The following is a 22,406-nucleotide window of genomic DNA, read 5'->3' as shown; positions in this document are numbered from 1 at the left end:
TTTATTGCACTACCTGTGGTGGTTTGTCCAGTTTCACTATTCATTTCTTAACACATTTTTACGGGCCAATGTCAGAGTTACCGTTAGCTAACATGTCGAACGACTGACTCGGATAAAATGTATCGTCGACAAACGTCGACCTCCTCATGTTTTAGTTATCTAATGTACCATAGCTTATTAGTCAGTTATTAGCTAATTTTAATCGGCGGCTTTTGTCGGCGGGTGATAGTTAACTATTTTAAGTTATCTCTCACTTCTCTAGGTAGCAGTAAATTGCCGAACACATCGGCCTGTTGCAACGCACACTCGTAGTTTAGCCCTTTCGCTAGCTAAATGTTTAATGTTTAAAGTGTTAACCTTACGTTGCGTGCAACGGTATTCACAATATAAACCACAAATTTGCTGTCGGTAAATACATTTCGTGTAAGGGTTAGTATGTTTTTTAATTGCATTTTTATACGTTTAAACATTGCTAATGATAAGCCCCCTAGCGGTTGAAATTATTATTACATGCCTTCGTCAACGTTATGCGTGGACTGGCTGCCACAAGGGGGCGCTTCAGCACCGGCGATTAACATATTCCCGCAGGCCTCGCTTTACTGTACCAGATTGTCATTTAAATTTTTTCGTGTGTTTTTTAATGTATGGTTGTCTCTGTGGCGCAATCGGTTAGCGCGTTCGGCTGTTAACCGAAAGGTTGGTGGTTCGAGCCCACCCAGGGACGACATAACTTTATTATTTTTTTCATATTGATACAGATATTACAGTGTCCGAACGTGTATGGTCTTCACATATCAGATCGCCTATAATCGGCAATAATATACGACATGTCAACGTAAATGTGAAACCGCGGCTCTCCTCCACTGTAGCAGATGTGGCAGCGGAGCAGATACAAAGAATGAATGAGCTCGTTTCCTTTCAGCACAGGACTCATCGAGTTCCCTTTCCCCCTTGACGCTTGTGAATCGTGTGACGTAAGGTGCATTAACGATCGTTTTTGTGAAATTTTGGGTAAATATCTACACCCCGTCGGTCGAACCGCTATTGAAGCCATATGATGTGTTTTTACGGTTGGTTTAACAGCTCGGACTAGCGTACATGTTGTTTTAAAACTCTTATTTTCATATCTAAATATGTATAGCAGTCCTAGCAGCTTATTTCCGGAGTTTTTATTAGGCCCACCCTTAAGGTGATCCCACAAAGAACATTAAAGCTAAAATACAATACAAAGAAGTTAAGTGTGAGGGAAACAAACTGCTTTGATAACTGGTCCTGTGGATCATTAACATGTTAGTCTGTTATTTAGTATGTAAGGTACTGTGTTATTGGCTAAACATTTTATACTTGTTTCACCACATACAAATATGGTTAAGGCAACTATTATATCTATTTTCAATATGAGCAGTTTAGTAAGAGCATGTGTTCTGTAGCTGTACATGAAATAAGCTTCTGTTTATACCAGCAGTATTTACTCCACATCAAAGGTAAACCTATGATATACTTACAAGGGGCTTACCCTCCATCGACCACAGGGATTTCAGTGTGAGTGGCAGCTGTTAACATTACACTACAGTCCATGCCAGCAACAAACACCAGTTTAAAATGACTGTTTTGTGTCCAGGTATCCCCCCTGATCAACAGCGTGTCAGACTAAAGCATCCAGAAGGGTATGTTAGACCCCCACAGTGCTGAACTATCACTGATGTTATAGTGCTGAGAGGTGTTTTAGCAACAAACCTTTTTGTTCTTTCTTTCTTTAGGGTCCACCCTCCACCTGGTCCTGTGTCTGACTCATCATCGAGCCCTCAGTGTGACAGCTGGTTCAGAAGTAAAACTGTGACAAGATGGTACGTATACAAACCCAGTACGATGTCATAATAGTGAGGCTGAATTCAGAGACAGGCGAAAGAGCCAGCATAAGAAACATTTATACATTTCTTGGTAAAGTTTGCTAAATGTAAAATATTTTGTGAGTTAAATTCAGTTACAACCGCTTTCTTCCACTTTGGTGTGAAGCTGCCCAACCTGGTGGTTCTCAGACTGTGGGATGAGTTGCAGCTGGTAAAGGTGGAGCTAACTGTATCTACTTTATATTCTGCCGGATGGCCTCACACAAAACGCATCATCTATGGGCCACTTCTATGGGCTCTACATTCTGATAGCTTCTTGGGCCCCTCTCACCTTAGGTCCCTGTATAATAACTCCGCTTTTCCCCTCTTTCTGACACCCCTTCCTTTATCTAAAATATTACAACAACATTTATTAGTCTGTTATTTTTTGTAATAGTATTTTTAATCTGTAAAGAAACTACAGCAGCCAGATAAATCAATGTCCTCAGTTCAGAGATAAAACCCACAAATATGAAGTCCTAATCCATTATTCCTAGCTGCAATATTCAGGCAACCGGCCTAATATTTTCAAAGTAAATGCCGCGGCCCTGCGGGACACTCGTTTAAAAACATCGAGGGGGCGCCGAGAGGCAGGGGCTGGGGCAGACAGTAGCTCGCGTCCGGGCAGACTGTCGGCTCGATCCCTACGAGCTTCTTAACTGCAGCAATCAACATGATGAAGCATCTCACTAACAAATAATCATCTGTAAGCATCGCGATGCTTAATGATTTAATGATGTCTTTTTTTGATGATTTAGTTTCATGTTAATTATGTGCTGTCATGTAAGGTTGTTGATGTCTTTTGTCATGTTTGTTATGCTCTATGCAGCAGACTTGCCCTCCAATTGATTCTCGTAAAAGGATTTAAAGTGAACTCAGTCCAATAACAGGGCCTGTATTGTTATTTTTCATCACTTCCTCCCTGAGTCGTGGCCTGGTGTCCAAAGTAGGTTAAATTATAGTGACTGAAATAGCAAATATACAGTGGATGTAGAAAACCTAAGAAAACTTGGGCATGTTAGTCGGTTTGAAGAGACTGCTGCTGCTGGATTGGACCAATCATGACATCACAGCCTGCTCTCCCCATTCACCTGCCACTCAACAGAACCAGCATTAGACTGTGTAATGTCCTTTCGATCTGTGTAGGCCTGTGCTCTGTGTGGAGAAGTTAGGTTTAGATTAGAAACTTATGATTGGTACCTTAGTTTGTAAACACTTTGTAAATAGATCAATGTACATATGTATGTTTCATACTATGGTAGCAATAAAGTTTACAAACACGATGACAAGAACAATATAAGAATGAAGTACATCACAATGAGTGACTGCATTTGCTTTTATTTCCATCCCTCATGACAGCAGCTCAAAGTTTGAGACAGAGCTGTCATGAATATCAACAACCGTCTTTAAAATAAAACAATAAGGCTTAAAAAAAATACAAACATAGCGTCACAGACTGTTCAACAAAACAGTGTGTGTTTAAAGACTCTGTGAAGGCGTTTGGCATATTGTCCACAGCTAAAGGTAACGTGCTGAAAATGACAGAAGGCAGAAATATGTGATGTCCTTGAATGCGTCTCTAACAAATAAGTCTGGTTATGAGATGATGCACAGTTGAACTCCATTAAACCTTATCTGTAATACTAAATGATTTTATTTCTGCTGTTTACTAGACAGTTAACATTACTTTTCATATCATGTCCAAAATACTTACTTATCCTACATGTATTTATTTGATGCATCTTACCGACTAAACTGTGTGCACTGGTTAATGTAACTTATCTTAGACTTAAAGCTTAAATTAAGATAACGACCTTATTGTGACTGTTGTTAATATTTGATCGTGTCAATATTCATATATCTCATTATTAAGTGTAAGTTGTGTCCATGCCTTACTATAATATAAAACTCAATTTGTGTGCTATTGTACTGATGATAATAATGATGTTGTACGCAGGCTGTTAAATAGGCAAGTCTCTTAATTTTTTTTTTTTTTTTACTGTGTGCAGTTTTTATTTACATTCACTTTCCTCTGAATAAACTGTCACTGTTCCGTGTTTTCATGGACTCATTGAATTGTAAAAACTTTACCTTTCAGTTGAAAATAAATAAACAAGGCCTCTTATCGCTCATCTTGACACTGCATCGTCATTTTGTGTACAAAAGTCTTTCCAAAAACTACAAGCACCAATATTTATTGTCTAGCACTGTGAAGCACTTACCTTAAAGTTGGATTATTGCATTGAACGTTACCCTTGAAAGCATCATGAAGCGTTACATTAGACTGGACAAGCATGTTTTTGCTGCAGCTTAGGCCAACACCTACAGTAAGTTGTGGAGTACAGCACAGCATGGAGAAACCTTCCTGCAGCCGAGGTGGCTCTTGTGCTTGAAGAGGACAGGGACCAGCTCCTTCTTGTTTATGTTTACTCCTCGCTGCAGCGACCACGACAAATCTAACCCTGTCATCCTTTGTCTCTTTTTGGTTGCTTCTTTCCTCAAATTTTTCTTATTTGTCGATGAGTTTCACCAGGCTCTGGCGGAGGTCATTGAGGTCAAAGATCTTGATGTCCAGAATTTCGATGGCCCTCTGGATTTCAGAGTCCATGCGATCCCGGTCCTCCAAAGAGTTATTCAGGTTCTGCTCTGAGTTCTGGATGCGACGCTCCAACTCTGAGTTACGCATCTCCATCTCCTGCAGAGAAGAGGAGGCAAAGGAAATGAGAAAAACAAATGCTGCTGTCACTATCAAGCTCGCCACGGCGTTGAATCATCCCTCTCCTACCCGTAATCTGCGGATGGCCTCATCTCTATCGTGTTCCATCTCGTGGTAGTCTGCTTTCTTGCTCTGCAAAATGTGGATTTCCTGGAAGCGAACGAGAGCTTCACTTGAGTTTGAGTAACTTTATCACTCATCAGTACTTGTGATGAACATCGCAGCTTCCCACCTCTTTCTTCAGCTCATGATAGAACGGTTAAACAAGCACCAACCTCATCTTTGGCCTTCAGCAGTGACTCCAGCTCCTCCAGGGACTGTGTCAGCTCGTCCTTCAGCAGGTCACTGGGGCCGTGGCCTCCGTGGGCCTCTAATTCAGCCACCTTAAAGCATACCAACACACAGAATTTAAATGTATTTATGTGGGACTCAATCAAACGAGTGGATGTTCACTCTCTCATATTCCTGGAGCATTCATTATTCCTTAAAATGTACACCATATAGGCCATTATTACCTATCAGGGTCTACATACATGGTTACAAAGGTTCAGTAAATGGTAGATGAGATGCCAGACAAGTGAATTTGCCTTTGGGGATCAATAAAGTTATTGTTATTGATATAGAGAACCTGTAAACTCTGAATGGTTGTGCACATAGTAACTTTATACTCTCAGGAAGGCTCCTGTTTACTGTATGTTTTGTACCACAGAATTTTAATAAACTTTTATATATCTCCAAGAAAGATAGAAAATCAGCTCTACAGCTCTGGGAAAAATTAAGAGACCACTGCAAAAAAAAAAAAAAAAAAGCTCTTCTGTGGTTCTTCTACTTACAGGTTTGTGTTTTTGTGTTTCTGTTAAATGAACTGTTGTTTTGTTGTAAAAAACATTTCTCCAAACTTGTACATAAAATATTCTAATTTGCAGAAAATGACGACTGATTAAGATAACACAAAGATGCAAGGAAACAAGTTCATGTTCATTTTTAAACAACCAAATAATGACTCAGTTAGGAATAGTTCAGAAATCAATATTTGGTGGAGCAACCTGGTTTTTAATTACAGCTTTCATGTTTCTTGGAAGACTTTCACATTGCTGTTGTGCGAAGCTCTGCCACTCTTAGCACAAAAATTCAAGCAGCTCGGCTTTGTTCGATGGCTTGTGACCATCCAACATTCTCTTCATCACATTCAGGAGGTTTTCAGTAAGGTTCTGGGTTAGGCTGGACATGACATGAAGAGAGAGGCTGAAGAGAGTTTTTAATCACACATATTTTGTATTATACGTATTGTTTATTATATTTTTATTCTTACTGCCTATTTTTTTATCTTATTCTAGTTAAGTCTTTTACTTATTTTTATTCTAGTTCTGTGTTAATTGTTCTGCACCAAAATCACCAAAACAAATTCTTTGTATGTGTAAACCTACTTGGCAATAAACCCCGATTCTGATTCTGATACAAGGAACATTTGGAGTCTCTTTCCGGAGCTGTGTATAAAAAGCAGCCATGACCAACAGTACAATACAAATAGATCAAATGAATACATCTTGAATGGACATTAAGTGGAATATCTCTCACTGTTAGATCATCCAATCTAATTTAATTTTTTTTTAACAATTCCTCAAAATTCCCAAATTGTTTTCAGGGTGTCTAATGTTGTAATGTTCTTACACACCTGATTAAGAGCATGTAATATCAAATTTGGGCAAAACAATCACATAATTAAAAATGCTGTAAGTCTGTAAAAGTTTCTTATAGACAATATGAAAGAGGACCAATCAACAAAGCTTATTTTAATTTTATCTGAACTTTTTTTTCCAACTGTGCGAGCTAAGACATCCCAAAAACTTTATCAACAATAGTATTCAGGAACCGGCAGATATGCAAGTCATGTCACCACTCCCAGGTAAACAGGCCCGTCACCTGGGCCCCATGAATCAAACAACTTTTAAAAAGCCCCGGGTCAGGCGGAGACAGGCTGGAGTATTTTAGACCATGCATGGTTGACACTTCACTTGGAGGAACGGTAGAAAGAAGAAGCAGAAGAAAAAAAGACAGAAACTAGTGGATGCCAGCTCCCTCTGGTGATTTTTCATTTCTTCCTAACTGGGGCATCGAAAGTAGGATATAGCTGTCCTACAAACCCTCCTCCCTCTCACACCACCCGAGAGACGTGAACCATTTTCAGCCACCTGGTCCCCTTCCTCAGATAGAGGGGACACGCTCGGTCCAGAGGAGAGAGAGACAAATTAATGTGTTGATGTGGACCAAAACAGTGAAAAGTGCCTCTAAATACCAGGCGGGTGGTGGAGAATTAAGAAGTAGTGATCGATACTGTAAAGTCGGGCTATAATGGAAAAGGATCAAGGTATTAAAGTGTAGAATCAGAGAGGTTTGTAATTGTCAGCCTGAGGCGAGGGCGCTCCCGCAGGAATCAGCCTCCAGCAAATACCTTTTATTGATGAGTGACGACAAAGGTGAGGGGCAGAGACGTCTGCATTTACTGGAACCTGAGAGTGTAAAACCCTCCCGAGGCCGAAAGTATTTACACCAAGCTGCCTTGTGGTAAAATGTGACATTGGCGTGTGTATGGTGAACCAGTTCAACCATCAGAAAACACCTGATTAAAGCAAGGCCAGATGTGTTACCGGCCATTTTTCTAAGAAAGTACTTTCAAAGCAAAGGAAACTAAGAGTCTGAAAACAACGAGAACAACTGAAGGCTGGCTGGACGTGTGTGTAAACTCCAGAGGAGATGAAACTCCTTATGTGTCGGGAAATTTCGTTGGAAGTGTTTCACTGGTTTCTTCATTACGCCGAAGCAGAAAGCACATTTTTTTTGGAGACGATGCCGAGTGTTGAAGACTGGATTTCAGGAAGCCAGCCTCTAGCGTATGTGTGCAGTGAGACCCTTTTTGGGTAGGGTTTCAAAAAGCACTTAACAGCATAATTAACACTGACCTGCCTCTGCAATGTACCACATTGTTCTTAGGAGATTTTCAGGCAACCCGTAATGATGAATACACGTTTGGCATTTTGATATCTGCTCGTAAAAAAGCACTCGGCTCTGGTTACTTCTTGAATCCCCACAATTCAGAAAGATGTGTTTATTAAAGTCTGGATCATGTGGGTCAAATATGTAAGGCCCTGTAAGAGAGATTTTGTGGAGGTATCCAACAGATGACTGTAATGCAGTCTTATCTCAGCAAACATCATTTAATCTCTCTTGTCTTTCCCTAACAAACCTTCCATTACTCTTGTGTCCACACTTTATTTCTCCCGGGATGTATTTAGTTCAAAATTCTAAGTAAAATAGTCTTTAGTAAAATAAAGAATAAAAAATAAGCAGCATGACCTCCATCAGCAGAGACAGACTCGTCTGGTACTGAAGGCAGCATAGTGACAGAGTGTCGTCACCTTGCTCTGGTTTAAAAAACAATCACAGTGTCAGAGTGTCACAGTTCCAGAATTGATAATTAGGTGCGACCTTAAACATCAGCTTATGCCCTGTGGGTTACTATAAACAAACACTTGGGTGCACAAGAAGGCCAAAGGACTTTAGAGAACTAATTTCAGTGTTTGACTCAATGATGCATGAAGGTCTTCTGGCCTGATGTAGCTTTTTCACCAGTGGTGTCTGATCCGTTTCAAAACTCCCCATAACACACTTCATAACACATTAAATACATATTTGAGGTTGACTTTCTCACGAAGCCCGTCGTGTAACAGCTAACCCATTCATCAACCACCCACCTGAATCACTAATGGCAGGATGTATACTTCCTGTATGCAGAACTACTAAGTCTACTATGTTGAAGGCTCAGCTCATTTTACTCTACGTCTGATTGGCTCGTACTTGTTGCCCGTGATGGTTAGGGTTGGTTAGTTTTAGGATGACGAGTGAGATTAGTTATAATATCAGGAAAAACCAATAAGAGGTAGATCAGGCCGAGTCGTGCCTTTACTATAGTGGGAAAAATGTTTCCTGGACAGGGCGCCGGTTTATGACTTTAGGGCAATTTAGAGTTTACAGTTCAGCTCTAATCCAGTCAATCATTTAAAACTGATCACTATCAATGAAAAAAGGAGTGGTTTTTGATGTGTAAGTCTGATACTCAGTTACTTAGGCAACCTTTATTGTAACAAAAGTGTATGTTTCCCAGGCAATTTTAAAGTTTAGCCTTTGGTTATAATGCGTACACAAAAACCTTTGTTTTAAGTATTTAAAGTATTTTAAGTAATAATAATAATAATAATGCATTTTATTTGTATAGCGCTTTTCATGGTACTCAAAGTCTCTTTACATAATTAAAAACAAACTAAAGAAACAAAATAAGAACATAAAAAAGAAACACAAAAAGAGGAACTATGAGAAAAAAATCTGCATAAGTATAATTTACAAACTGATTTTTTTTAAAAGTCACCTTCATTCTGCTGTTCAAAGACAAAAATGACACTCCATCCATGCAGTTATTTAAATTAAACATATTAAATATGTTACCATATACTGTATGTTCAGTTATATGGGTGGGGATCACAGGGTAACTCACGCCGTGATACGATGTGCGATACGATGTGCGATACGATGTGCGATACGTGGCCCATGACAACGATAATATCACGATGCAGCGATTCTGCAATAACTGATATACTGCAAAGAGAATCATATAATGATAAATCACAATATCTGATTAACTGAAAAATACAAAATGCCCCTAAAAGGTGAAGTAGAGGATTAATGTATTCACTCACTGCAGTTTGGTGTCAGTTTCACAGACTGAATCAACGTACGTGTTTTCAGTCTGTTCATGTTACCCTCATGACTGTCATAAGCGCCACCGCAAGGAGTCATGAAGCAGTGACGAGGTGAGTCAAAATCGCAGGGAAATCTGTTTAGAGCGTCATATATTTGTAAATTAAAATAATGATATTTGGCATCAGCTTATCAATAATTGTATTCCACGATTCAGGACGACGATATATTGCCATACCAATAATTTGTCCCACCCCTGTTCAATTACTTTAAAGTTTAGAAGTAGGAGTGTGTTGGGAAGAAGTGAAGACTCTGCAGCCGCTGTGGTATAACCTGAGGCTTGTGTTTGGGCACATGAAAAAATGCTATATAATAACTCTATAATAGGTTTAGTGATTAAATAATGTCTGACTCAATGTTTAGTGTAAGTGCACTTCAGCAGAGCATCTCCATAGTTCCCTCTGCACCTGAGCATCAGGGGCTGAACACTGCAGAGGCTCACCTGGTCTCTGAGTCTCTCCGTCTCCTCCTGATACGCTGCCAGCTGCTTCTTCCACTGCTCCACATTAGCATTAGCCTCATGCAGAGCTGCCACCAGTTTGGAGTTACTGTCCTGCAGAGTGAAGAGCTCGGCCTCCAGGTTCATCTCACAAATAGACCTGAAAGACACAAACACAGCTCAGTGAGACTTACTCTATATGACAGTATGGCTAATATGGCACATAATTGATCATGTGACATGTTTGAACGCTCAAGAACGGACCTTCAGGGGAAATTTGTCCACGATCAACTGACCTAACATGCATGTCTTTGGACTGTGGGAGAGAACAAACTCCACACAGAAAGGCCTCCTACGTCCGAACCGTCCAAAGCTAGTCACCGCACCACCGTGCCACTCCTATATAAGTCATATAGAGCATCTTCTCCTGAATACTCGAGCTTCTGTGTAACAACCACAACTTACTGCTGCTCGGAACATCATGTAACACTGTTGGCCTGGTTAACACAAACAGCAAGCCACTATAGCAGCATTAAGGAGGCTATAACAAGGACTGCAGCCTGCAGCAGAACACCTACTGCCCAGACTGAAGGTCATTTCACAGGTTTATAACAAAGCAAAGATACACTCATTTAAATGCCAAGAGAGCAAACAACTAGACCACACTGTGCCCACAGTAATCCTCTGATACTGGACGACTTTTATTAAGTCATTCATCAAAAAACTGAGTGTGACATTGAAAGAGATGCAAGTTAGACAGCTGACATGGCACCTGTCTGCCACTTGACTCTATACATTACATACATACATACATATGAAATAATTTAATATGATCATGTAAATCGGTTATGTGCTAATCTTTACAAAGGATCAGTCATATTCTCTCTTCATCCCTTTCGCTCTGTCTCTGTATATCCACAAAGCTTGAGGTTGTCCCATAGCAACAGTTTAGCATGGTAACCATTCGGCAGCAGCTTTCTGTCGTAATAATTGGACTGTAGGATATAAAAGCATCGTGGGCGGCTCAAAGGACTGAATGAGGAGATGTGCACAAGCCCTATTTGATGTTATTTATTAGTGGCCTCTTCGTCAATGGACTCTTTGTTTTCTAGAATGCTTAACAAATCGAATGACGTGAATCTGTAATTAACCCAAGACATAAAAGTCATGTTAACACTCAGTGAACGCTGTTAAAGGTAATGGATTACCTGCTCGAAGGTAATTAATAGTCTGGATCCAGTGAAATCTGTATAAACCTCATGAAGAAGCTGATATTGTTGGATATTGTGTCTGAAATCGATGTATCAACTTAAGGATGAATCATTTGTGTTAAGCAGGCAGGGTACATGCAAGAGTAGTAAAATGATGTGTAATAAATTGCCGTTAATATGATTCTGACCTGACAAGAAATCACATCAGCCTCCTTTTCTTTTTAAAGATTCTTTTTTGCCTTCATTAGGTGGGACAGGTGGAGAAAAGAGCAGAGTGGGGGATGACACGCGGCAAAGGGCCGAGGGCGAGAGTCGAGCCTGCGGTCGCCGCATTGAGAACTGTGGCCTCCGCGCATGGGACGCCTGCTCTACCAACTGAGCCAAACCAGCACCCACACAATTAGTTTTGATGACAAAATAATTACCATGGTCGACTTCTTTTCGGAGGTAATACACTCCTTTTCTTTATTTCCAAAGTTTGGTTGAGAAGATTAATTTCACACTACTTTAATATGGACCTGGAGCCAGAAGACGGTTAGCTAGCTTAGCGCAGTAGAAAGACTAGCATAAAGGCTCTGCCCAAAAGGAATAAACATACACAAAGCAACCCCCTTTATGCGTTATAAAACAACAAAATGTAATTTTTACTCTTCCTTTTTAGTATAGAAAAAAATAAAATACATACTATGTTAACTAGTAATCTTTAGAGCTGATTTTAGGTGAATGTGTTACCTATGCTAGCTGTTTCCAGTCTCCATGCTGAGCTAAGCTAACCAGCTGCTCATTGTAGCTTTTGTATTTAGATTATAGGCATACGAGTGGGTTCAATCTTCTCATCTAACTCTCGGCAAGAAAGCAAATAAAATGTCAAAGTTGAATGACAAAACAAAAAAAATACAATTTTTGTGGCACCGGTTTAGCTCAGCGGTTACATTGTGCGTCCCATAAACGCAGGCCACAGTCCTCGATGTGACGGCCCTGGGTTCGACTCCCACCCTCGGCCCCTTGCCGCATGTCATCCCCACCCTCTCTTGCCCTGTCTCCAACACTATCCACTGTCCTCTCTCTCTATAAAGGCATAAAGGTATAGCTACCCGGAGGTCTATTTACAGAACATTTTCCAGAGTTTGCAACGACATTGGAAGTTTGCTCAGTTGTCATTGAGGTGGTTTTAACCTGTTTTCATTTCAGTGAAATGTTGTACTTTAGTCCAGTCTGCTATTATATTCATTTAACATTTAATAAGAATTTAATTTGTCACTATAATTGCTTGTTCGTGAGTCAGATCAGGATCTGCTCCAAACATGTTAATCAGGTCTTTCTTGGCCTTCGTTTCACCCTTTCACCAACTTCCATGTAAATCAGGCTGGTAGTTTTCATACTTCACACAAACAAAAGAAACTGTGAAAACTTTGAACTTTTTAAACTAGTTTCAAATGAGTCGCCAAGCTTGAACTTTGTGCGCAGCAGAGCAGAAAAGAGAGAAATTTGGGGTCTTCACGGCGAGATTTTCAAAGAGTCAGCCGACACACAGATTCTTCACACGCCCACAGAACACACATCTCACAAAGGGAGTCTTATCACAGTGTCTGTTTGAACAGAAGCGGAGATTGGACTCAGAAAAAAGGAGAAGAAACTGTTCACGGTCCCTTCAGTTTCCATTGTTAATGTTTGTGTGTGTGTGCATAACTCAGTTACCCTTCAGAGAGCATCTTCTTAATGCGCTCCTTCTCAGAGGACAGGGTGATGTCGGCGCTCTGGCTGCGGAAAAGCTTATCTTCTGGTCCGTTTACACACATCACAGGTGGAGACTGGAGTTCATCCGAGAGGTCCTGAGAAACACATGAGTAAATGGACTCCCCTAATAACAAACACTGCATCTCAACATAGGATTATTTAGGGAGAAGAGGGTTCTCATCAAACTCAAGAAAGACAACACAAAACTAAAGCAATGACTCCTGGTGATGTGAGCTTTGTTCTTGAGACGGTTATGGTGTCTGTTTTTGTCAGGTACAATAGGAGCACGGCAGGTATCAATAAATTAAAAATTCAGGGACAGACAGGAAGGAAATAAAAGATGTTCAGGGTGTATTTGGACACTCTCTGAGACAGCTTTTCACTGTGCTGACTTAAACTTGGATTGGAAATAAGAAGTGAAAGCAACAGAAGACTCACCTGTGAGAACTACAGAGGAAATCCACCCGGAGGAACAAAACAGACAAAGAAACATGTCATCAAAGAGCTCCTCATTCATCATGACCTTTTTCTAAATATCACCACCACATGCACACTTAGCTGTGTGATCAGTTATGCAGCGCGGCACTACTTAGCAAGAATCAAGTACAATTAATTGACGCAGTTGGCAATTTTCTGGAGCTTTGGCTCCTCCAATGTGTTCATTAAATCGATAAAGACGCAGAGTGAGAGACATCACTTGGAATCTGTTGAGCCGTGGAATTAAAAAGGAAATGGGCATGTTCCTCATGGCCAAGCAGATGTAACTGATGGGTAATTATTCTCTATTGATCAGAAAAGCCCTGAGCTGACTACATTTTCATCATTAGTGTTAAAGTCAGGAGCAGGGGGGAGAAAATGCGGCTTTGGTTCACTGCTGAGCGGCATGGGATAATTTTACCACCGCCCTACTTTTCCTTCTCTTCCCTCCGAGACAAGTGACCCAGCTCATCTTTCTTTCTCTCTTTCCTTCCTCCTTTTTATTTAATCACAGCGGTGCTGTCTAATAGCTGAGCTGCAGGTGCGTTTGTCTAACCTTGGCCTGTGCTCAAAGTCTTTCCTCAATCCTAAAATGCCATAAATGCATCACTGGATGATTTTCTGTTGATCCTGACATTTACGCTTTTTGTCTGGTACCTGCAGAGACTCGCTCCACTTTCATCTGGACATCCTCTAAAGCTCACCTGAGGAGCAGCGATGCTAAGCGCTGTGTTGGCCAGTTCCTTATCTTGCGACTTCTCCCGAGCCAGGCGAGCTGCATCTTTCACCTCCTTAAACTTCTCTGAAAACTTTTCAAAATAAGACGAGCGGTAAACTGTTACAGGCGATGAAACAATAACGCAGTGCTCTAAAGTGTGATATCCTAAAGTATTCATAAGTGCTTTAAACTTTGTTGATTTTGGTTAGTTTACCTGGTGCAGCTGCTGCTCTGTAGCAAAACCAAGACCATACACCGTGTTAGCCCTGCTGTCTGCCCACTGTCCAAACTTCTGGGACGTCTTGGTAAATGTCATGCTGGGTGTAACAGTGCAGTTGATGATCGCCTGCAAATGCAGAGAGGACAAAGATGGTCAGACAGGTGTACGTCACTTTGACAAAGCAGACAGTTTATTGAAAGTTTTAAATGAATAATTAGTGTTAATAGAGGAGATATTTTGTAATGCCCATCTAAATACCCTCATCTTTCATCTTGTTTTTAGCAGTTGAATAAAACTCTTCATCGTGAGTAAACTTGTCCTAGTGGCCGTAAACTACATGAGCATAAAAAAACCCCTCCACCTCTCCGTATCACTCTGCTAAGCCCCTCCCACCAAATAACGCACCAAACATGCACGCGCATTTTGCTGGGCTTGAGCCGGAAAGTCAAGGTTGCCAACTGTTGCCAACGGAAACTGTCAGTTCCACTGCTAGTTACTCAGGGGTAAGCGACAAGTTACTAATGTGAGTACTCAATTATGGCACAAATAACGCATCTACATTGAAATTATATTTAACGTCATTTTTTCTGTAGTTCGTCTCAGTATTTATGGACACTAACAGAGATGTTAGTAACAATGTAACAAACTAACTGTCGCTAATGGCTTAGTGTAACTTGTCAGTGTAACTGCCACAAGTATTGATGAATACTAGCTAAAGTTAAAGATATAATCTCTAAAATTTGGCGGACCTTATGGCGATAAACGATAATTGTGGGAGTACAGTTCCCAATTTAACGTCAACGGTTGGGTTACGGTTGTAACTCTTCATTTTCCTCGCTGACGGTCGCTTTCCTTTTTAGACTGTTTGCTTCATCTGAGCGTCAAATTTGTTTCTTTTTCTTTGGATTTTCACTTATTGTTGAAGTTGTGTCTGTAGTCATCCATCTTTTCTTTGTTTGTTCAGCCATAGTAGATTACTGTTTACTCGCAGCACTTGCAGAGACCGGAAAAGCAGCCGCTTAGCTCCACCTACCCTCTCTGGCAGACCAACCACTGCTGGGCGATGGAAAACGCGTCACTAACTGGACGCCGCTTGGGATTTTTTCTGTCACCACGGACAACCAATTCCATAATAATACTATATACTGCAAATGCAAAGGCTTTCATAAGTGGGCTCAATCACCATTGTGTTACCTCATTCGGTGATAGATAGTGACTTAACAGACATTTATTTACATGAAAATCTTCGAGACTATTTCTTTAAAGTAGCCAATTTTGAAGTTTAGTTGTTAAATAGGGTATTTATTTCAGGCGTTCTGTGGTTTTTGTGCCTGAATATCCTGCTCCTGGAGGCCAGCGCTGTGGTCGTCAAAGCCGGAGATCTTTTTGTGTTTTTGTTTTACATTGTTAAAATTGTGAGTTTGCAGCAGGAAATTACTGAAATCACTGCTGAGAAGTTCTATTATTAATTATTAATTTTATGTGGTCATTTAAACAAAGAACTTACATAAGCCTCATGAATATCTGCTTAACATCACCTTTCACACGATTTTTACATGTGTGACGCATTAACTCCTCTCCTGGCACTCAGCTATTTTTAAGCCCTTTCTCTCTGTGTTTCTTCTTCAGATGACGTAGATCTGAATACGATCAAAAGCCCAGAGCTCTGCCACATCACAGGAGTTTATTGTTCAAAGTAAAATCAGAGCACAGACAGATTTAAATCATATTACTCTCAGAGTGGGGACAGCAGAAAAGATACAGAAACACAGCCCATCCACAAGGTTTGTGACCCCTCTCAGCCGAAGCCACATCTTTCCCCCTGAGCATATGAGGAATAAATATTAGACCAGCCCTATTTATAAACCTTTTTACGTCATCTCCGGCTTTACAATAATGCAACTGATTTAAATCCCAGTATTGCGGGCGATGGCAGCTTAGCAGGAAGTGTCTTGGACCTTTTTTCCCCGTCCAACAAACGATTACATGAACGCTGAAGTCTGCATTTCTGCGTCAACATGTTTGACATAACATGTTGGACAGTGAACGCAGCACCGAAGATTAGTCAGGAGCCAGACACCAGGCCTGGCAGGATCGGGCCTCTGACTGACCAACTGCCACCTCGCACAGCCTTCTGGGAGGAAGAAATGTGGGTCAAACCAGAGGTGGTAAGAGGAGATCAAATAGACCCCAAGCCCCCTCCCCCTCCCCAGTGACGGATGTGGTCCCCTTCTCATAATCTAAATCCACGAGGCTGCGAGAAACATGCTCTGGCTCTTAAGTATCGAGTCCTATCATCTAGAAGATCAACATAACAATAAAGCCTCTTTGGATCCCAAAGCCTGATCTACATAATCATTATGATTACCATTTTGCTCACCCTCACCTTGGTTCCACCGACGCTGATGATGCGGTACACGTTACGGTTAGCATCATAGAAGAAGGACACGGTGACGGCATGCTTGCTAGCGGGGATCCAGTTCCTCTTGGTGGCAGGGTCGATTTGGAAAACATGGGCCCGGGCGCTGAAGATCGGCTGCTCCCTGGAGGAGGGAACACAGGGTTGATGATGAAATACTTCACTGTATACATCTGATTAAAGGGCAGGAAGTTCTGGACATAAGAATGTTAAAAACAAGACATTTTCCATGGAGTCAGTGTGTTTCGCTTCATGACCTGAGCATCAAAACATTTCCTCTGTTAAACCCCTTTGTCGCACAGCTGTGACTCTCTTGCTTGAAAAGGAAACCCTTCGTTAATTGCTGGTACTTCTACACGTATCTGTCTGCCGTCTGGGGAGCAGATGTTTGAATCATCCTCTGGCTTTCTCCCACACTTCTCCCTGCGTCACTCAGTCACCAGTCATACAGGGCTGTGATTTAACTGGCAAATGATGTTTGACTGAAAACTCTCTGAACCCTCTCCCACGCCGGGCAACCTCCACGCTCTGCCCTGATCCTGCCAGTATTTACAGAGTTGTATCCTGGATACGAGGTAAATATATCAAAGCAACAAAGTCACCAGTGAGAGGTGGTTTGACCACTGTCATGTGGTGTGAGCAGCAAGACTGCTTCAGGTCTTTCTCTCTTTTTAGCTTGTTTCTCTTTAGCCAGTGTCCATTCTAGAAATGTACAGCACTGTACTGCACTACTTGCTAACGTTCCTGTTCAAACAAAGCTCAAAGGTAAAGACACAGACTTTACAAAGTCAGTCTATAGTCCTACTGTGAGCGGTGCTAATCTGCTCGGAATGACTCACATGTTAAAGTGTAACAGGTATCATGTTTACCATGTTCCCCATCTCACTGCTTCATGTTCGCATTAATCTCCATTTACACATTCTGCATAAAAGAGCAGGTCCGGATTTTGGTATGGGAAGTGTTCTGGTTTCCGTTTGTAGTGCATTTGTTTTCAAGTCGTGTTGACCAACCACTTATCAGCAGGCTTTGGTTGCATGCAGGACAAACAGTCCGTGTGGAGAGCAAAATGGGTGGAATGCAATCCATTGTAATGCGATCTTGGACCTGACAATGGCTTTTTATAAACTAATGATTAAGCTCTGTGGTTAATTTCAGCTAACAATCCGTTCTGATCCCAACTCCAACGCCATTCTTGCTTCTCAAGTTCCTACTTATAATACAAAACAAGTAAAAGAAAGTCTTGGCCAGAAGTCCTTTCTCGCTAAACTCTCTACACAAGAAGCGCTGTAAAATTGGCTGTCACTCCCAGAGGCTTTATTGTCAGCAGACAACAGCAGATGGGTTCTGAGTTTGTGTTAGTTTTAAATAATTAGCACTAATAACAAAGAACAGCTGAAGCTGATGGGACTGATTTGCAAGTATTTGGTCCTTGACGAGAGCAACATTTTGACCTGCTGGTGGTGTTCAAGGAAACATCAGGGGCTCACCAAAGTTTGTAGGATTAATCCTTTAATGACCAAGAATGGCTGTACCAAGATTCATGGGATTCCATGAAATAGATGATGAGACATCTGAGTGTGAATCAGAGCGGTGGAGTAACCAGTTGACAGACATTGCCTTCTTTAGAGCTAGGCCTCTAACGTAGCTAACAGCATGGGTGACTTACCGAAGAATAAATCACTGACAAGGTCACAGATCAATACCAATGTGACGGCTGAGTAACCTCAGTAAAATAAAATCTTAAGATTATCTCACCGTCCATCCCCTCATACAAAATGTGGCACACAGGGAAGTCCAGAAAGACAAGACAAGAAGTTTGATTTGCTTTTGGCCAGACAATACCAACACTGATTACAGTCTCACAAATAAAACTAAGATGTTTCTGTTCATCACTCTGTTGCTTAGCTGCTAAAATTCATCTCATCAAAATGTTGCCTGAAAGAGGAGCCAAATAATTAAATGGTAAAATCCAGGACACTTCTTCTTCTATGCAGTATTGTAAATGGCAGAAGCTGTTCCCAATAGATCTGTATTATTTTGGCCAGACATTTCACATTTATATCTGACCCCATTAGTGACACACAAATCCAGTAATGGTCTCTCTGTGTTTCTCACCATAAAAGATAAAAAAGAGACATTATATGGAGTTGCACATACACTGGGCTTCAAGGACGGTCTGTATAGATGTTGATATGAACAGTGGCATTTGGATGGCCTACCCACTCAAGTCTGGTAATAACCCGAGCTGTAATTCTCCTTCTCATCTCGCAGTAATCCCCCCTCTGTTGTCATTGCATCTCATGCTGCAACCCCTGATACACTGATCTGAGGACAGGACCTCGCTGGGAGTGAGATTTGTGCTCTGGCTTTCTGGTGATATAAATTCATCTCTTACATAAGAAGAATCAGATGTAGACTTTGGGTTATGCAGCTGTCCTGACTTGAGAGCTTTTGTTGGAATTGATTTTGTTTTTGTGATGCTGTTGAAGAAGATGGCAAGGTGATATACAGTTCCTTCATTAGGCCACAAAAAGGAACTTAAAGCCACATAAACTATCTTGAAGCAACATTAAAACTCATAATTAGTCTGGAGCCTCTCAGTTCATTTTTAGTTTCTGTTGAAATGTAATGTAATTTCCTTTAACAGGCGCAGACCAAAATGCCTCTGGACGCTACAACCAATCAGCGCAACACAACGTCAAATGTAGCAGTATGCTGCTAGGCTAGGTAGCTAGCACTAACATTCAATTCATTGGGCTTCCACCTCAACATTATACAGAGACGTTTGACATTATGATAATTAGCTAACGCTGTTCACACCGTTTTAACAAATAATAAAAGTCCAGATTGTTTAATTCTGATACAAAAGTTAACGTTCCACATCAGCGGCAGACATCTTTGTTTACAAAAATGGCTCAATAGCACTTAAACATGTCCTATATCAGATCAATAGTTTTGATCGGCCCGGTTGGAGTCATGCTGGATAAAACTGGTCTGAACGGGAGGTGGACCAGGTGTCTGGCACATCTATCTGATTCCCAGGTTAGGTCTTGCATGAGACCACAACAATCTCAATGAAAACAGCAGGTTGAGAAATCCTGACTTTTACTCCTGAGTATAAGCCAAGCTTCAAATTTCCTCTATTCCCATGATGCAATTCAACTCAATTGACTTACATACACTCATCTTTGAAACTCCATGACCTTGCTTTGTTAAAAAAATACTTTTCTGGCAACAAGTAGCATAAATCAAAATACCTCTGGTGACATTAGCAAGTATATTTATTTGGTTGCCATTGTTTGAGATCTGCTGCGATGTATTTGCATGATGTCAAATGACTGTGCTGTAAGATGCTTGTGGGTTTATATCCTAATGTTGAAACGATCAAACTATTTAAGAATGAATGAATTGATATCATTGGTGCTCCAACAAACAATTTCATTATCTATTGTGTTTTCTAAAGGAGTTTTGGTGTTTTAAAGGTAAAAAACAAGGTGATGTCTTCGGATTATTTGTGTTGCTGAGGCAACGGTCTGAAACAAAGTTATCCAGTTTATTATCATTTACGATTTAAGAGAAATAGCATCTCTCACATGTTTTTTGGGGCCCAACTACAACTAACGAGGTCAACTATTGTGATGCTCAACAACAAATGGGATTCACAATAATAGTGTCACTCTTTTCATCGAGCACTCTTATAACAGTGGAGAGGGGCTTCACTCTAAAGTAATCATGTTCCTGCCAAGCTTCAACCTTGCCTGAGGTTTTGTGCATCAGATGCCAAACATTCATTCAAGCGCCTGAGCTACGTGATCAGCTCCACTGCTACTCCTGACCGACCAGGAAAAACATGCAACTTCCCCCGGCAGAGTCAGGTGTAACAAGACTTTAAGTGCCTTTCAATACCCACTTCCACATTACTAAGTATGCCAGAAAAAGAATGTCCGACTACATCTGGTCACATTTTGCAGCAAACAAGCTAGCAGGCTTTGTCGGACTCACAGTCCTCTGTGTAGCTGAAGATGCGTAACTTCGACTGAGCTGCCGAGAGAGCACTGTCAGATGTGCTTCAGGCTGTGACGGATGTACAGATGTATGTACAGTATGTATAGTATGTTCAAACAGCAGTGTTAAGACGAAGAAGTATGTTATTGTTGTCTGCATACTTTATGCAAAGTACATGCTTTGTAAGTGCAGCTGCAGTATGTACTAACAATAAAATAAAAAGTATGGACCGCAGAGTATCTGTTTGAATGGAGGAGTGTTGGTTATAAGAATGTCTGTGTGTGTGTGTGTGTGTGTGTGTGTGTGTGTACTTGTACAGCCACCTTTGTGGGGACCATTGATTTTTCTACATTCTGTGTGAGGACATCCCTGGAAAGTGGGGACATTTTGACTGGTCCTCACTTTTCCACTGACCTTCATAGGTCTGTTTGATAATTCTGACTTAGTTTCAAGGTTCAGGTTAGGATTAGATTGTTGATAGGGTTTGGTAATAATTAGTGTCCTCACGTGTATAGAAGTACAAGTAGGTGTTTGTGACAATACTCAGGCCTTTCTGTATGTGAAGAATGTCCATGAGACACGCTCTGTTGGTGTTAAACAGTGTGTCTGTGTTCATGTTTCTCTGTGAGTACTCCCTCCTCTGACGGATGTTCAGCTACTCGACCTTCATCCTCAGCAGATGGATGTGGCCTACGGGGCTTAATGGGGGTTCTCTAAGCATTACAAAGCCTGGTACAGATTGGATGGAGGTCCGGGCTGCACCTCAGGATGAATAACCTCAGTAATTCCTACCACAATCTGACAACGTTCACAATCTGCATCAGTGGGTCTCCCCTGTCTCCGTCTGCTCCGCTCTATCTAAATCTTCTCTAAACAGATGTTCCACATTAGAGACAGATTTCTGAATGAATGCAAGGAAACCTGAGTCGCTATAATCCATCTATAAAAAGACAGCAGGGCAACAATATCGGATTCTCTTTTGTTATTATTACACACATATTTAAGAAATTACACAGAAGTTTTGCCTGCTACGATCCTCTATACAATCGCTCCTGGGTCCTTTTTTAATCACAACTGCAATAAAAGCATCCCAAGCAGAGTCATTACTAAGAATTATGGGTCAAATAATCTGAGACTCTGGGGCCACAAACACGAGAACAACATTAGAGGAGAATATCGCCTTAATTTAACGGATTCATCAACACTGAAGCGTTCCAGCTGAACCTGTGTTAGCACAGAGGGTGAAACAGAAAGCCACGAGATTTATCCAAATGTGCTGCACGGAAAAATACTTCAACTTTCTTTAAGCTAAGACAGACTTTCCCATGAGTTTCATTGTATATTTAAAATAAGCAGCTGGCCTCTATGGAAGCCCATTTCATATGTAATGTGAAAAAACTTATAATAAAAATATCCCCATGTAAGTAGAATTATGAGATGACTTTTTATCTTATAATTTCCACTTTTTTTTAATCTCATAACTAACTAACATTTATTGCAGAATGATCTGATAATCTATCTTATAATAATGACATATCTTAATTGTTTTTTTTTCCTCTCACACATTTTAAATTGCCATGATGATATTTTTATTATCAAGGCAAAGTATTATTTTTTCCTTCACTGATGGAAATGGCTTCCATAGCATGCTACAGGTACAAGAAATCAAATGTCATACAGGAAAAACATGAAGCTCCACGTGCTCTTACCTTTCTCTGTGGTGAGGAAACATCTTACAAGGTTACTGAGGCTCCTTTTCTACA

The 22,406-nt window shown here is 40.8% G+C and overlaps 1 protein-coding gene and 1 non-coding gene across 2 annotated transcripts; one reads left to right on the top strand and one right to left on the bottom strand.

The window, feature by feature from the left end:
- Positions 1 to 650: 650 nt before the first annotated feature.
- Positions 651 to 724, top strand: trnan-guu (transfer RNA asparagine (anticodon GUU)). The gene has a single exon. It is a non-coding gene; the product is annotated as a tRNA-Asn (tRNA).
- Positions 725 to 3,218: 2,494 nt separating this feature from the next.
- Positions 3,219 to 22,402, bottom strand: LOC138611774 (homer protein homolog 3-like). The gene is made up of 10 exons (XM_069685009.1): positions 22,353 to 22,402; positions 16,606 to 16,762; positions 14,214 to 14,345; positions 13,986 to 14,090; positions 13,243 to 13,251; positions 12,766 to 12,899; positions 9,860 to 10,016; positions 4,881 to 4,988; positions 4,675 to 4,755; positions 3,219 to 4,584 (listed from the first exon to the last, which is right to left on the bottom strand). The coding sequence occupies exons 1-10, from the start codon at positions 22,373 to 22,375 to the stop codon at positions 4,399 to 4,401; spliced, it is 1,092 nt and encodes a 363-aa protein (XP_069541110.1). The 5' UTR covers positions 22,376 to 22,402; the 3' UTR covers positions 3,219 to 4,398.
- Between the last annotated feature and the right edge of the window lie 4 nt (positions 22,403 to 22,406).

Source organism: Semicossyphus pulcher, unplaced genomic scaffold, assembly GCF_022749685.1.
Source record: "Semicossyphus pulcher isolate SPU_LCO1_2020_fin unplaced genomic scaffold, fSemPul1.0.p SCAF_7, whole genome shotgun sequence".
Classification (NCBI taxonomy): domain Eukaryota; kingdom Metazoa; phylum Chordata; class Actinopteri; order Labriformes; family Labridae; genus Semicossyphus; species Semicossyphus pulcher.
This window is presented reverse-complemented; position numbering and strand designations above follow the sequence as displayed.